The 16034-nt window shown below is 40.2% G+C and overlaps 1 protein-coding gene across 1 annotated transcript in view; it reads right to left on the reverse strand.

Annotated features, from left to right (window-relative positions):
• ecpas (Ecm29 proteasome adaptor and scaffold) overlaps positions 1–14291 on the reverse strand; it is a 151690-nt gene extending 137399 nt beyond the window's left edge. The window contains exons 1-3 of the mRNA XM_063048986.1: positions 14165–14291; positions 3713–3843; positions 2148–2264 (exon numbers count right to left, since the gene is read on the reverse strand). Of these exons, the coding sequence (XP_062905056.1) occupies positions 2148–2264; positions 3713–3843; positions 14165–14186 (270 nt within the window). The 5' untranslated portion in view covers positions 14187–14291. The remainder of the gene's footprint in view (positions 1–2147; positions 2265–3712; positions 3844–14164) is intronic.
• Between the last annotated feature and the right edge of the window lie 1743 nt (positions 14292–16034).

Genomic DNA, 16034 nt, shown 5'->3' on the forward strand with positions numbered 1-16034 from the left:
GAAATTCAAAGGCTAATTAAAATTACATATACTATTAACATACTTTAATAATAAGCAATTAAAACTAACATGCATCAAAATACCAGTAAACATTTTAAAACATTAGCTATATAAACTCAATTTAATCAGAAAATGCAAGTAATCATCTAATTAACGTTCTCGAACTTGGCACACGAACACCTAGCAAAAATCAGTCTAAATGTTGGAAAGCAACAGAAGTTTCAACTCCAATGCAGCAAATGCTCTCTGGTGATATATACGAGTAATTCGGATGTTTGGGTTTTATACACTTGTATGAGATTCCCAGTTATGCAACACACTTACAAAGGTAGGTGGTAGCTGATCCACGGCTGACCAAATATGGCCATGTAGCATTTGGGAGCAGCATCATGGCCAGCTTCAGATTTTTTTTTGGATGTAATGGGCAACTTTTAAATTATGGACATTTAACCTTGTACTTTAATTGAATGAAATGTGATCCATCAGAAATATGTTAAGTAGTTAGGTTGACTTCAAAATCTCATGTCTAATATGGAAAGCAAGTTTGGACCTATATTCAAAACTTAAAGTTAAAAGTGGTTTTACTGACACAAAGTTCTAACTTGGCTTGATGAGGTAGGTGCTGAGAAGATGCTTCACCTACTGAGGAAACCTAGAATTAGGAGGAATTGTTTCAAAATAAAGGATCACTTGAGCACAAATTTCTTGAGACCATTGGGTCTAGTCTTGCTTCTATTTCTGGCATTTATTACATTTTTAAAAAGTAACCTTAAATAAAAATTTAAATTAATCTTAAAATAGCTTTGATCACATTTAATGCAAGTTCTTAAATGTTGGTTCTGCAGACGTTTGTATTAAAAATGTGCAATAAATGTAAAATATCTGATGTCACCATTTTTCTGAGGATGTCACTAAGTTTTTTGAGGGAAATGACTTCAACTTCCAAGATAATCAAACTTGTTTATTTCGTGTTTTTTTGCATTCTTAAGGCGAGTAGATTTTGGTGTCTTTCACACATTCCTGACGTCCCCATTGTTAACCTTCAGAAATTAACATCGAATCTGGTGAGTTACATCTCATTCAGAGTGACTGGATTTTGCCAAGTTGGGGGAGGGGGGTGTCTGCTTCCATTCACTGTCCAGGTTCATGAGGTATAGCAGTTATCTGATTTGAATCAAGACAACCAAACTTGCTTGTTGAAAATGTTCTTCACTTGCTCAGCCAGGCACTGCACAATATAATTAGGTCAATGGGGGCAAGTCCCACCCATGAAACTGCAAAGAAAACCCTTTTGATTGCAAATATTGCAAAATCAAGGCACAAATTTCCCATCCATCAAGGAAGCAACACTATTAAAGTGATCCAGAGCACCGTGACATTTAAAAGCAGTAAGGTTACTAAAACAAAATTAATACCAAAATTTCAAGGTAAAATTAAAATCACCTAAAAATATTGAACAATTTAAATAATGGCCCCCTGTCTACCTGATCCAAGATCTGCATGCAGATTATCCAGAATAAGCAGAGAATCTCAACAACTTTGTTATATAGATATTGAGTAAGAATATAATAACAGATTCATTGGATGAAATCTATTAGCCAGTTTGGATTTTCATGCACCAAAGACTCTTCTGATGGTGTGAAACATTCTGTTGGGTATCTTTGTAGAAATCATTGAATGCGAGGGATGTGGACGCTGAGTAGATAGAAGGGATTAGTTCTTGTGGGTTTCTGATTTACGTTTTAGCTGCATCGGCACAACACCGTGGGCTGAAGGACCTGTTCCTGTGCTGCACTGTTCTGCGCTCTTATCATTTACAAAGCCTTTTTAAACTTCAAACAATATTCCTAATTACAAATGATAATAATTCCATGGTTATTTAGGAGATTTTATTCTCAAATTCCCTAAATAACCATTGACACAATGTATCACTAACACAAAGTCATGATTTACTGTTTGCATTCTCAACTTTCAAAAATATGAAACCAATGTAACATTATACAAAATGCACTAGACTCAAATTTCCTTTAATTTCACTCAACCCTCAACACATTCCCAGTACATTATAAAACTTTAATTTATTTGCTAACATTGTCAGAAGCAATAATCTACAAAAGATATTAAAGATAAATCAGGTAGGTACTAACCGTGACAAATGAAACAGCAGCAGGATCCTGATACTGAACCAGGAGTGTCTCCACTGGCAACTGTATTTTGGGGCGACTTTTAATTCGCTTGTTTAGGTGAACCAATAGTTCCATGACCTGAATTTTAAATACAAAGCAACTATTTACTATGCATTTTGAAAAAAAAAATCAGTTTTTTGAACAACCTTCCATCTGTTTGCCATCAGGTGATCAGCCACAAATATCCATATTCTGAACAATTGATTTTCATGACAATACCACAGTCTCAGTTTTCACAACAAAATTTAAACCTGCATTATAGTTACAAAAAAATTAAAATGCAAGTAACCTTACTCAAATGCATAATAGTTGTGTAAAACAAAGTCATATGGACAATATATATGGTATGGCAGCTATGTTGCCAGTCTAGTAATGCAGGCAAGCTAATTTAATAATCTAGAGATGGCAAATTTAAATCTTACTAAAGCTATTTAAAATTTTGAACTTGGTTCAAGAGATCTGGAAATAATAATTTGCTATTATCAGAAAAAAAATCGTAATGAAACTGTCAAAGTGCCATAAATTTTCAACTTAACAATCTTTAGAAAAGTCAAAAAATGACTCCATTCTAGAGGGTAAACGCCATTCAGAGCCCAACAGTATTTCATTAAATAGGCATTGCAGAGTTTTTTTCTCTAGCTTCGTGTAAATGGTAATGATAGAAAACGCCACCTTTTCTCCTATCCTTCAAGATCAGTTACAGTTGTCTCTGCAAAAAGATCGGTATACCCTACCAATTACTCACGTGAATCTTCAGATAGTTTAGTCAAAGCTATCAGTTTCCATATCACCTGATGTATGACATCAGCATTGAATTGAATTGACTTTATTACTTACACCCTTCATATACATGAGGAATAAAAATCTTTACGTCTCCGTCCAAATGTGCAATTTATAGTAATTTATAATAAATAGTATGTACAATGGGACAGTAAATATAAACATACAAATACGGTTGTGTCAGCATGAATTTATCAGTCTGTTGGCCTGGTGGAAGAAGCTGTTTTGGAGCCTGTTGGTCCTGACTTTTATGCTGCAGTACCGTTTCCCAGATGGTAGCAGCTGGAAGATTTTGTGATTGGGGTGACTCGGGTCCCCAATGATCCTTCAGGCCCTTTTTTCCCCACCTGTCTTTGTAAATGTCCTGAATAGTGGGAAGTTCACATCTACAGATGCACAGGGCTGTCCACACCACTCTCTGCAGAGCCCTTCTCCTCCTTCATGACTTTCTTATCACCAACTAAATCTGCAGTTCAACTTACGAATGTATTGTTCTTTTCCATCACTATTTAATATTTCATTTTTCACATTCTGTTACCCACCTTTCCCAGATCCGTTGAAAATTTTTGCCTCAACCCTTGCATTATCTCTTAATCAAGTCATATCAACCTTGTCCAGGTCTTTTCTGCAGTGATCAAATTGTGATGATATGAAGTAAAACCCATTTCCTGCATTAACTATTCTAATAGTCAGGAAGTGAAATTGATTTTTTATTTAACTTTAGCACGAGTGCCTAGTAAACTTACTTTTTTACGTACTCCTTCCTGAACACTAGACAGCTTCAGCAGAACTGGAGGAAGAAACTTTGAAATAATACTTTGCAGTTGCTCATCTGTTTCAGCAAGGCCTAGACGCATAAAAACCCGCTCAAGTTGATCTAAAAGAAATAAAACAATAATCAGCACTTTGCAGAAAACATGCTGTAACTCATAAATATACTCCCACTTCTCCAGAACATACAATACCAGTCTTTTACTGGAAATTAGATTTTCCTCATTTACAAATTTGTATATTGGAAAACTTTAATGAAGGATATTGAAAGGGAATAATTGTGCAGGATGAGAATTGAGGTAAATACAGATAATCACGCAGTAATACATTTGGAGGCAAGAACAGGGGAAGGAAATGCTAATTAAGCAGTAAGGTTTTACATTAAATTCACAAGCAATTGGAACCTCAGTATTAACAGTAATTTATCAAAAAGTGGAACTAATTATTGGTAAAGGAGGTTTGTAAACAAGGACATGAAACCAAGTAATATATATTCACAGGAGCTTCCAAAACCTGAAGTTGGAGCATTAATTACACATTTTTTGGATATTTCTAATAGTAATCATGTTGGGCACGTGGCCAAGTGGTTAAGGCGTTCATCTAGTGATCTCAAGGTCATTTGTTCAAGCCTCAGCTGTGGCAGCGTGTTTGTGTCCTTGAGCAAGGCACTTAATCACACATTGCTCTAGTGTCTCTGCAAGGAGTGGTGCCCCACACAGACTTCCAATCTGTGCCTTGTAAGGCATGGAAATGCCCGACGCAGGCCTCTCATGGTCTGAGTCGACGTTCCCCTCCTCTAATAGTAAAGATAAAAACAACTGAAGAAGTATAGTTTAGATTAAAATATTACTAAATACGTATTAAGGATTATACTTATACAATGAAATTTGTAAGTTAGTGATTCCTTTTACACAGGGTTCTCTAAATAGTAAAACATGTTGTAACCCACTGGTCAATAAATGGTCAAACATATTTTAGTAAGAAATTGATACCCCATTGAAAGGAAATGCACTGAAAATTGTTTCAATAGATACTAGACGAGAAAAATTACTAAATATGTGAAATTCTTTGGTATAATTCTGGATTTTAAAAGATCAAACAATATTGGACTAGAATCATAATGATTCATTGAATATCCATTTAGCTAATCTCTTTGAAAAAGCCCTGGTATAGGGACTTGACTCAAAACATCAATAATTCCACCCCTCCATAATACACACGTAAAATGCTGAATGAAATCAGCAGGCCAGGAAGCCATCTATGGAAAAGAATAAACAGTCGATGTTTCGGGTCAAGACCCTTAATCATGACTGGAAAGGAAGGGGTGAAATCAGGAAGGTGGGGGGGGGAAGAAAGAAGTACAAGGTGGTAGGTGATAGGTGGAACCTTTAAAGGAGGAGGGAGTGAAGTAAAGAACTAGGAAGTTGATTGGAAAAAAGAAATACAGGGCTGGAGAAGGGGGAATCTGACAGGAGAGAATAGAAGAACACAGAAGAAAGGGAAGGGGGTGAAGCTCCAGAGGGAGATGATGGGCAGGCAAGGATATACGTAAGAGAGGGAATCGGGAATGGGGAATGGTGAAGGGGGAGGAGGGGAAAGCAATTACCAAAAGTTAGAGAAATTGATGTTCATGCCATCAGGTTGGAGGCTACACAAATGGAACATAAAGTGTTTCTTCTCTATGCTGATTGTGGTCTCATCACGGTAGTAGAGGAGGCCATGGACTGACATATCGGAATGGAAGTAGAATTGAAGTGGGTGGCCACTGGGAGATCCTGCTTTTTGTAGCAGATGCGCAGTGAAGGTGCTCTAAGAAGTGGTCTCCCTATCTATGTCGGATCTCACCAATCTACAGAAGGCCACATCGGGAGCACTGGATACAGTAGATGACCCCAAAAGACTCACAGATGAAGTGTCGCTTCACCTGGAAAAACTATATGGGACCCTGAATGGTAGTAAGGGAGGTGGTGTAGGGGCAGGTATGGCACTTGTTCCGCTTGTAAGGATAAGAACCAGGAGAGAGATCAGTGGGGAGGACAAGTGGACAAGGAAATCGAGTAGGGAATGATCTCTGCAGAAAGTGGAAAGGGGGGGGGGGGAGAAGAGGGAAAAATATGCTTGGTGGTGAGATCCTATTGGAGATGATGCTCTATATGCCGTTTGACTCAGAGTTCCTCCAGCAATTTGCTTTTTGTTCCAGATTCCAACATCTACTGAAGATGTATCTCATCCCTTCCAATGTAGTTTACTTGGCTCTTAATGTACATAAAATAGTAATTTACATTTGACATAATCACAGGATCAGGTAGGTATGTGAGACACATTACTGCCTAAAGAGATATTCACTGGAAAAGAGCTTTGCCTCCTACTCATTCTGCTGAATTTGGATCAGGTAGGCAGGGAAAATGGGCAGCAGATCAAGTCTTCCAAGATCCTTGCTGGGGCGAGGTGCAAGAATGGAAAAGAGATTGAGCAAAGGGAAGATCTTCATGAATTTTTTTGAAGAAGTATCCAATTTCAATCTTATGTCAGACTGTTCATGGAATTCAACAGCGAGGGTTTATATTGTGACAATTTATTAACAGCTTCACTTGGAATCTTTCCATCAAAACTGCACTGATTACATTTATTTGAAGAGTAACATAATGTGAAAATATAGCATTAGATAACTTACACTTTCCTGCAATCATTTTAGCAAAATGTTCTGAACTGATATCATTTGCAAATCTTGCCAACGTTCCCAAAACATGTACTCGATACTCCCGGTCTAAATGTCCTAGACAGCAGTAAGGTCAACCCGAAAACAGGAGTTCCTGACTGTTTTTAGACCTTGGACCATCATTTAAGCAAAGGGTCTGCGGACACCAGTTTGAGAATCCCTGTTCTAGAATGAGAGGCCTGATAATAATGCCTATTCCATGCTTTCATCAGTTGTCTTTTGCCAATTTAGGCATGTTATTTGAGCTCAATCATTTACATATTATAGATCCAGCACGTTATGGCACAGAAAGAGGCTGTTTCACTCATAATGATTGTGGTGGGGATTTTCTGCATGTGACTCAAGCCTAATTTTACACTTTTTGTCCAGTTAGGTAATAAAACTCTTATTTTAGGAAGTCCAAGACTAACCCAACCATACTACCTTCATTATTGAAATAATGATGAAAGAACCACTTTCCACAACGTGACAGAAAAAATTAACCTTAATACATATTATCTGTCCTAATCTATTTAATTAAAATATCTGCAATTATAAAATGTTTATACAATGGTAAGTTCCTGTGATAATATAGACAATATTATCAGCTCAGGTAATTTGGTGTGAATAAAGGTTTCACTAGCATACTACTTCTAGTAGCGTTATTGGTTAGTTGTAAAATAAATGCAAATTCAATGCAGTTTTGTCTGTTTCAGAGTTGATAAATAGAGGATGAATATTTAAGGTGGTAAAATAAATCAGAATGATTATTAAGAATCACTTTGTTTACATACACAGTGAGTTGTCTACAGAATGAACAATGACCTGGGGCTATACCTCAGTTTAGTTCCCTCCTCTTACATCCCACTGCCATGATCGCTTCTAACAAACTTCCTCTATCCTTTCCTAATATTCCTATCCATCTTTTCCTGGAAATGTTTCAGACCCAACCACTACCATACAACTTCAATATGTTATTTTTTTCCCCAATTTTGCTTTTGTACTGAACAATATTGTTCACATAACAGTTCTCTTTTGCTACTTTCTTATATTGATATTTTATGTGCAAATAAATTCACTACCACAATTTCTTCTTAACCAGGCAACCAACTCCATGTTTCTAAAATCTTATCCTTCAGTTGTTCCAAAAATAACCTTGGGATTACCATATTTGAGCACCTGCTTTTTTTATATATCAAACATTTTCAGTGATTCCATCTGGCAAAATTAAATGCGATCCTTCCTTATGTGATCCAAGACTTCTTGCTGATTCCCCTGACATCTGTTTATGTTCTTTACCCTAGCTTCAACTGGAAGCTATCCAGTAACATAAAAAGGACACAACTTATCTACCCATGTGTTATTCCACTCGCTATTCAGAAAAGTATCAGTGAAACACAGGTTACCAGTCACAATTTCCCATTATATGACAGAGGATACTACCAGGTCAAATAATCAGATTCGTTTAAATAAGGCTGTCATTGGCATACTACTTCCAACAACATTATTAATTGCTAAGTGAACACAAATGCTCTGCATTCTTCTGCCTGATAAGGTTAATAACCAGAGAATACCTTTAAGGTGATAGGGAAAAAAGAATCAGAGTGTCAGCAGGAATCACTTTGCTTTCAAATACAATGAGTTTCTGTGATTTTAATTCAATTTCTGAAACAACAGCAAGTTCAACTTCAACACTTAAAAAAGAACAGGCATACTCCAGTTTACAAGAAGATGGGCAGCATGGTAGTGTAGTGGTTAGCACAAGGTCTTACAGCACAGGTGACCTGGGTTCAATTCCCAATGCTGTATGTTTGTACTTTCTCCCTGTGACCACGTGGGTTTCCGCCAGGTGCTTCGGTTTCCTCCCCTAGTCCAGTTGGTAGGTCAATTGGTCATTGTAAATTGTCCCATGATTAGGCTAGCTTTAAACTGGTGGCTTGCTGCGCAGCATGATTCGATGGGCCGAAAGGGCTACTCCACGCTGTATCCCAATAAATAAATAAACAAAATTACTGTGGTACAGAGAAAGAAAAGTGTGTTTACATTAATTATATCACTGGCAAGAAGCTAGGACATGATTGATGTGAATCCTAGGTTGGTGTTGTTGTAGATAGTGTAGAGGATTGTTGAAGAGTGCAGAGAGACATTGACAGGATGCAGAAGTGGGCTGAGAAGTGGCAGATGGAGTTCAACCCGGAGAAGTCTGAGGTGGTACACTTTGGAAGGACAAACTAGAAGGCACAGTACAAAGTAAATGGTAGGATACTTGGTAGTGTGGAGGAGCAGAGGGATCTGGGGGTACATGTCCACAGATCCCTGAAAGTTGCCTCACAGGTAGATAGAGTACTTAAGAAAGATTATGGGGTGTTAGCTTTCATTAGTCGAGGGATAGAGTTTAAGAGTCGCGAGGTAATGATGCAGCTCTATAAAACTCTGGTTAGGCCACACTTGGAGTACTGTGTCCAGTTCTGGTCGCCTCACTATAGGAAGGACGTGGAAGCATTGGAAAGAGTACAGAGGAGATTTACCAGGATGCTGTCTGGTTTAGGGAGTATGCATTATGATCAGAGATTAAGGGAGCTAGGGCTTTACTCTTTGGAGAGGAGGAGGATGAGAGGAGACATGATAGAGGTATACAAGATATCAAGAGGAATAGATAGATTGGACAGCCAGCGCCTCTTCCTCAGGGTACCACTGCTCAATACAAGAGGTTATGACTTTAAGGTAAGGGGTGGGAAGTTCAAGGGGGATATTAGAGGAAGGTTTTTAACTCAGAGAGCGGTTGGTGCATGGAATGCACTGCCTGAGTCAGTGGTGGAGGCAGATACACTAGTGAAATTTAAGAGACTACTAGACAGGTATATGGAGAAATGTAACGTTGGGGGTTATATGGAAGGCAGGGTTTAAGGGTCGGCACAACATTGTGGGCCGAAGGGCCCATACTGTGCTGCACTATTCTATGTTCTATGATTATTTTTCTGAAAATAAAGGCAATTGTAAAGTCAACTAATTGGCTGTGTTATAACAATATTTTACCTGGAGAGGAGTACAGGAGTCGGGGCACCAGTGAGTGGGAAGGGAGCACAGGCAGGCACCAAGGCCCTGGTGAGCCAGATACTGAACCAGTGGGATTCCCAAATAATCAGATAATGGATTACCAGTTTTACTGTGTTAATTCATGGCAAATACATTCAATAAAAAGCCTCTGATTTTCATGAAAGCATCAGCAAGAATGCTGAAGTGTAACTTGAGACCTGCTGGCTGGGTTTCAATTTTGTGGACGGGGCTGGTGTATTGGGCAGTTGCTGAAAATACAGGGTTGTCAGAACCTCGAGATAACTGTACTTACCTGGAATCAAAGATTAACCAAACACAGTGAACAACTAGAGAATAACAAGAGACTGGCATATCATTGATTTCCCTTGTTGAATTAAGAGAATGCTTCATGATCCTATAGCTCAATCCAACACTGAACGAATAAATGCTGGTCTGCAGGATATAAAGTTGAAGTCTCCACAAAAAGTTGAGGACTTCAACTTGAAATTTGGATTTTAGAAAGTCCAGTGTTCATTCCAAGGAGAAACAATCTGGTCCTCTAGTCCTCCTAGATGAGAAAAGGCACAACTCTCCAGCGAGGTCTGATTGTCAAGGAGGAAACAGGAAAGGACAATTTCAATGAAGCCCCTCTCCAGACAAAATGCTTGTAGTAGTCTTGTCAAATCAAATCTGCTTGGTCAGAAAAACATGCAAGACCTCGTGGCAACATCAGAGAGAGGGGCTGCTGGAAGAGTGCAGATGCTGGAATCTGGAGTTAGTAACAATCTGCTGGAGGTACTCCGTAGGTCAAGCAGCATTTGTGGGAATTAACAATTTGGATTGAAACATGGTGCAGGGTTTCATCCTCAACAATTCCTTTCATCCCACAGATGCTCTTGAACCACTGAGTTCCTCCATGATGCACATAGCTACATCTCTTGGTTGAGATACCCATGTGAGTATATTATGCACTCAAAGGAATGCCCAAAACCCCAGTATCAATGTTGAAAAGCATCATGGATTCCAAAAAAAATTACTTTACTTGGATAGTGTCTCACAGAATATTTGTGGGGTCCCAGCCAACAAAATTTGCAATGCTTCCAGTATGTACGGCTGCTTCAGTGTCCATTATAATTAGCATCTAAAAAGAGACTTTGGTTTCTTTACCATGAAAAATGAGGGCAGCTTCATGAGAATGACAAGGAAATCCAGAATACAATTAACTTCAAAATCATGGTTTTCCTGGAATGGAAATTCTACTGTGCCAAAGGAAAAAAGGGTCTACCGTCACCTGAAGGCTGATGCCCTGGAGAAAAAAAAACCGAGACCTAAAGAGCAGATGGGGGGTAGAGAGATTGTAGGAAGCCAACCAACTCAATAATAGCAATGATGTGTGTTGGTTCTTCAGCACTAATGAGACTGTCAATTGTTTCCATAAACACTTTGGCTCCAATTCATTAATATTGTGATCTTTGATTCTGAGTACTGAACATTTGATGGTCACACCTGATGCTTACGGACTTGCTACCTGAGTAAAGCAGCCAGCATAATCAAAGCCACCAACTCACCCAAGACAATTTCTCTTCTCCCCTCTCTCATCAGGCAGAAGATACAAAAGCTGAAAAGCAGGTACCGGGCTTAAGGACTGTTACCAGACTCTTGGAAAAAAAACCTCCTGTATGATAAAATGGACCTTTGGCCACACAACCTTCCTTACCGTGATCTTGCACTTTATCTTTTACCTTTGCTGCACTTCTTTCGTAGCTTTTACACTTTATTCTGCATTGTTATTGTTTTAGCTTATTCTAGCTCAATGCACTGGGTAAAGATTTGATCTCTATAAAATGTATGCAAGACAAGCCTTTCACTGCTTCTCTGTACATGTGACAACAAACCAATACCAATTTAAAGAAAATCAATTTATTAAATTAAAATCAAATGTACGAATTTGAAGAAATGCATCTTCTCTCCACAGTACTTGGGTAGTGTTTTGGAGTTGTGTTACTTTGAAGATATGTCATGAGAATTCCATTTCTCATTTTACACAATGTATGAGGTAACTAATATCTGAACTGAAAATGATAGTTGCTACAATGGTTTAAAACGCAGAGCCGTTCGGTTTTAAAGTTAATTTGCTGATTTTCAGTAATGAGAAATGACACCGGGTGCATAATCAGTCACATGAATATCAATTACAATTTAGTAAAATTTACACAACCAAATTAATATTACACGTTTTAAACTAATAAAATGAATAAAGAATAGGGATGAGATGATGGCAGTTAGACAAGGCCTCTCCTTCAGGAGAAAATTATCATCAGCTGGAATGGTAAGTACTAGGGGAAACAAGAGGAAAATAGGCTAAGTGAGAAGAGAATAAAGGGGATAGGGTCTAACCTAGAGAAGGGAGACAAAGAAATTGAAGAAGGGTGGACTGAAGCAGAGAGGAGCACGGTGAGGCAAAATTGTTGGGAGGAGCAAGTAAGAGTGCCAAGATTATGTGTTCATGTGCATGCTTGTCATGCCCGTACACAAGTGTGCTCGACGCTATGGTAACACACACAAAATACTGGAGGAACTCAGCAGGCCAGGCTGACATTTCGGGCAGAGACCCTTCAGCAGGACTATGTTAAGGTAGCACAGCATGGTCTCCAGTGACCTGGACCTCCTTGACATTAGACCCAGACCACACACTGTCAAAACCATAAGATACCCGGTGCTCAAAGTGAAAGCATAACTTGTAGTTTCTGGCTAAGGAAATGTTCCACCTTTTGTTTTGTAAATCAATTTGCTAAACCATATTTAGTCCACTAGTACTAGATTTCTACAGGGCAAAACCTTTGAGGTGCTGCTGAGCTTAATTACCTCATATCAGCTGCACATAAACATTTTTATGCAGCTGATAGGAGGTACTTTAGCTAAGTTCAGATTCCATTGAGCCCTGATATTCTAGTTGCACTCGAAAGCAACAAGCTACGTTTATTTATTGATTGAGATACACTGCAGAATAGGCCCTTCCTGCCCTTCAAGCCATACCACCCAGCAATCCCCAATTTAAACCTAGCTGAATTATGGGACAATTTACAATGGCCAATTAACCTACCAACCTGTACATTGGACTGCAGGAGGAAAGTGTACAAAGCACCTTTGATGTAAATATCTCAAGTCACTTCACAGAAGTGTTATCAAATAAAACTTGACACCACTGTATTACAGAACATTAAGACAGATGATTAATTGCTTAATCAACGAGATCACTGCATTTTAAAGGAGGAAATGGCCAATGCAGAGATTAATAGAGAAAATTTTGAAGATTAAAACTTTGGTAACTTCAATAATAATCAGTTGTGGAATTTTTCCCTTGGCTTGTTGCACAGATAATAGCAAATGAAAGACTCTCAAAGTTGCCTCAAGTTTTGTTGACATCCTTTGGATTAGCAGTCATTCAAGGACTTTTCAGTTTTGTACAGCATAACATAAAGGAATTCTATCTGGAGGTTTGGAGTCATAGAGTTAGAGTTCTAGAGACAGACACAGACTCTTCAGTCCACCAGCTCCACACTGGTTACACTGCTCAGCTACACTGATTTCAATTGCCCGCATTACTTATAACACCTTGCCTATTCAAGTGTTTTTTTTAATGCCTTTTGTCATGATTGTATCTGATGCCACTACTTCTTTGGGTAGTATATTCCAAATAATGACTTTGTGCGAAACAAAACTTATCCCTCAAGGCTCCTTCCTATCACCTTAAATCTGTGCTTTTGTTTTTGATACTCCTACCATAGGGAAAAGAGATTATTTAACCTATGAACTTCATAATATGATACACTTCTGTTGAGTCACCCCATCAGCCTCTTTCACCCCAGGGAAAACAAGCACAGTCTATCTAATCTCTCCCCATAACTGATGTCCACTAATCCAGGTAACATCCTGGTGAATTTCCTCAGCATTCTTTCCAGCACAGTGACGTCACTACGCTTTTATTAAAACAATACAACTTTGAGACATCTTTCATTCTATGATGCAATGACTTTGCACCAAACCAATATTAGCTGACAGTCTTTCAATCTGAAGAATCTTGCCGGTTGAATACAAGAAATAAGGCATCTCCCAGGAATATAACAGGTTTTAAAAAGTTTAAACGCTTGTTTCTGGACTAAGTATCACTTTCGTTTTAGTGGAAATGGAGTGGATTCACACTGTGCCTCCCTCACCAAAATGGAATCAATTCCAAACAGAGCCTGCATCCCCATTAAAGGCCGACAGTTTGTATCGCTGAATGATCAGAGGACAGGTCTCAGTACCCTCGGGGCGGTGGCAGTGCTGCGCTCCAACTGCGTTGCAGACTAAAGAGATGCTGGTGATTATGGCCAAGGTCTGAGCTTCTACAATATGGCCTTCATCTTCTCCATGGCACATGACGCCCTACAAACCCAACTTTTTTTCAGGACACATAATGATTTACATACAGTTTAAATCTGCTCAGATGTCTAAGAGTACGACGTGGAGAGAGTTTAAATATATAAATATATTTATACACATAAAGGTCTTAACCCACTCCACGGGCTTTATTGATTCCCTTCCCACTGTGCATAATGTTGGAATGGAGTATTAATATTTATTTGGATCAATTAAGCTTCTTCGAGCCCCTTTATCGGCCATTTAACTCCCCCTCGCTCTCCAAACTTACTCAGCTCATCCTGGGCGGCCATCTTGCAGCAGCGGCGCCGACGGGAGCCCGAGTTCAGACCACGCGCCGTGCGCGCGCACACAGCGGGACAGCGACCGAGACAATGAGGGCGGTGGTTAGGCGTAGAGTGCGCTCACGGACTACCTTACGTTCATACGTGCGCGTTCATGATGACGGGGGTTCTGACGCCAACTTCCCCTTCCAACGCTTGCGTACATAGCGGGTTGGCTATTCTGCAGTTGTGCGGGAAGGGAAGGTGAAACTTCATGCCCAGAGTGATGAGTTTTTGCAGTGCCACCCTCCAGAAGCACTTCTATACACTCTTTATTTTCTGATCACTTTAACAATCTCTGATTCTCTTTCGACAGAATACTGCCTAATTTGCTTAGTGTTTCCAGCACTTTTGTTTTCGTTCGTATTAATGTCCAGCGTCTCTCCCATTGTTTCTTTTTGAGTCAGAAAGATGTTTCAAGCCCCAGTACAGAAACTGAACAAAGTGTGGCGGCGCTTCACCTGAGAGTGTGTTGGGATCATTTATGCATCTGGTGCTCCAGGTGTGGCCGCCTCCACCTCGGTGAGAGCTGACGCAGTTTAGGGGACTGCTTCAATGAGCAGCTTCGTTTTGTCCACCATAACAGCCAGGGTTTCCTGGTGGCCACCCATTTCAATTCAGCTTCTTATTCCCAAACTGACATGTCTGTCTATGGCATCCTCTGCTGCCACAATGAGGCCAACTTGATGATGGAGGAGCAACATCTCATATTTCGTCTGGGTGATCTTTATACTGATGACATAAGCATTGATTTTTCTGAACTTCTGGTAACCATTCTCCTGTTTCTTGCTTTTTGTTTGTTTACCCCGAATTCAGGTGGCATACTCACCTCTTTTTCCACTCCTGACCTGCCCATCACCTGCACATTCCCCATCTCCTTCCCTTTATTCTATGGTCTACAATCCAATTCTGCAGCCCTTTACCTCTTCCACCTACCACTTCCCAGCTTCTCATCAAACCCTCACTGCCTCCCATCCACCTGGTCTCACCTACTCCTGCTTCCTTGTATTCCTCCCACACTTCCTAAATTTGGTTTCTGTCCTTTCCTTTCCAGTCCTGATGAAGAGTCTTAGCCCAAAACATTGACTGCTTATTTCCCTCCATAGGAAGTGTTTGATCTGCTGAGTGCTGCTCAAGATTTTCAGAATTTGGAGAATTGCTTGTTAACTCTTCTCTGTTTCAGATATCTTTAGAAATTTTTGTCATCTCATGGACACAGCATGATAAATGAGCCCCTGCTGACTTCATGCAAGGCTCCCCTCCCCCTCTCCCCCTCTCCCTCTCCCCCTCTCCCCCTCCCCCTCTCCCCTCCCCCTCCCCCTCCCTCCCCTCCCCCCTCCCTCTCCCTCCCCCCTCTTCCTCTCCCCCTCTCCCCCTCTCCCCTCTCCCCCTCTCCCTCTCCCCCTCCCCCTCCCCCTCCCCCTCCCCCCTCCCCCTCCTCCTCTCCCTCTCTCCCTCTCCCTCTCCCTCTCCCCCTCTCCCCCTCCCCCTCCCCCCTCCCCCTCCCCTTCCCCCTCTCCCTCTCCCCCTCTCCCTCTCCCCCTCCCTCTCCCCCTCTCCCTCTCCCCCCTCCACCCCATGCTGAACCTGCATTAATCCCATTTTATTCTCCCTACCTTCCCATCAACTCCCCACAGATTTGACCAATCACTTAACACCTACACTAGGAACAATTTACAGTAATAAATTAACCTTCCAATGTGCAATCCTTTGGGATATAAAGCAAACCCGAGTACCTGAAGGAAATTGGTACAGCCACATGTAGCACTGGGGATCAGATTGCACCTGGATCACTGGAGCTATGAGGCAATCGTTCCA

The sequence above is a fragment of the Mobula hypostoma genome, chromosome 5, assembly GCF_963921235.1.
Source record: "Mobula hypostoma chromosome 5, sMobHyp1.1, whole genome shotgun sequence".
Taxonomy (NCBI): Eukaryota; Metazoa; Chordata; class Chondrichthyes; order Myliobatiformes; family Myliobatidae; genus Mobula; species Mobula hypostoma.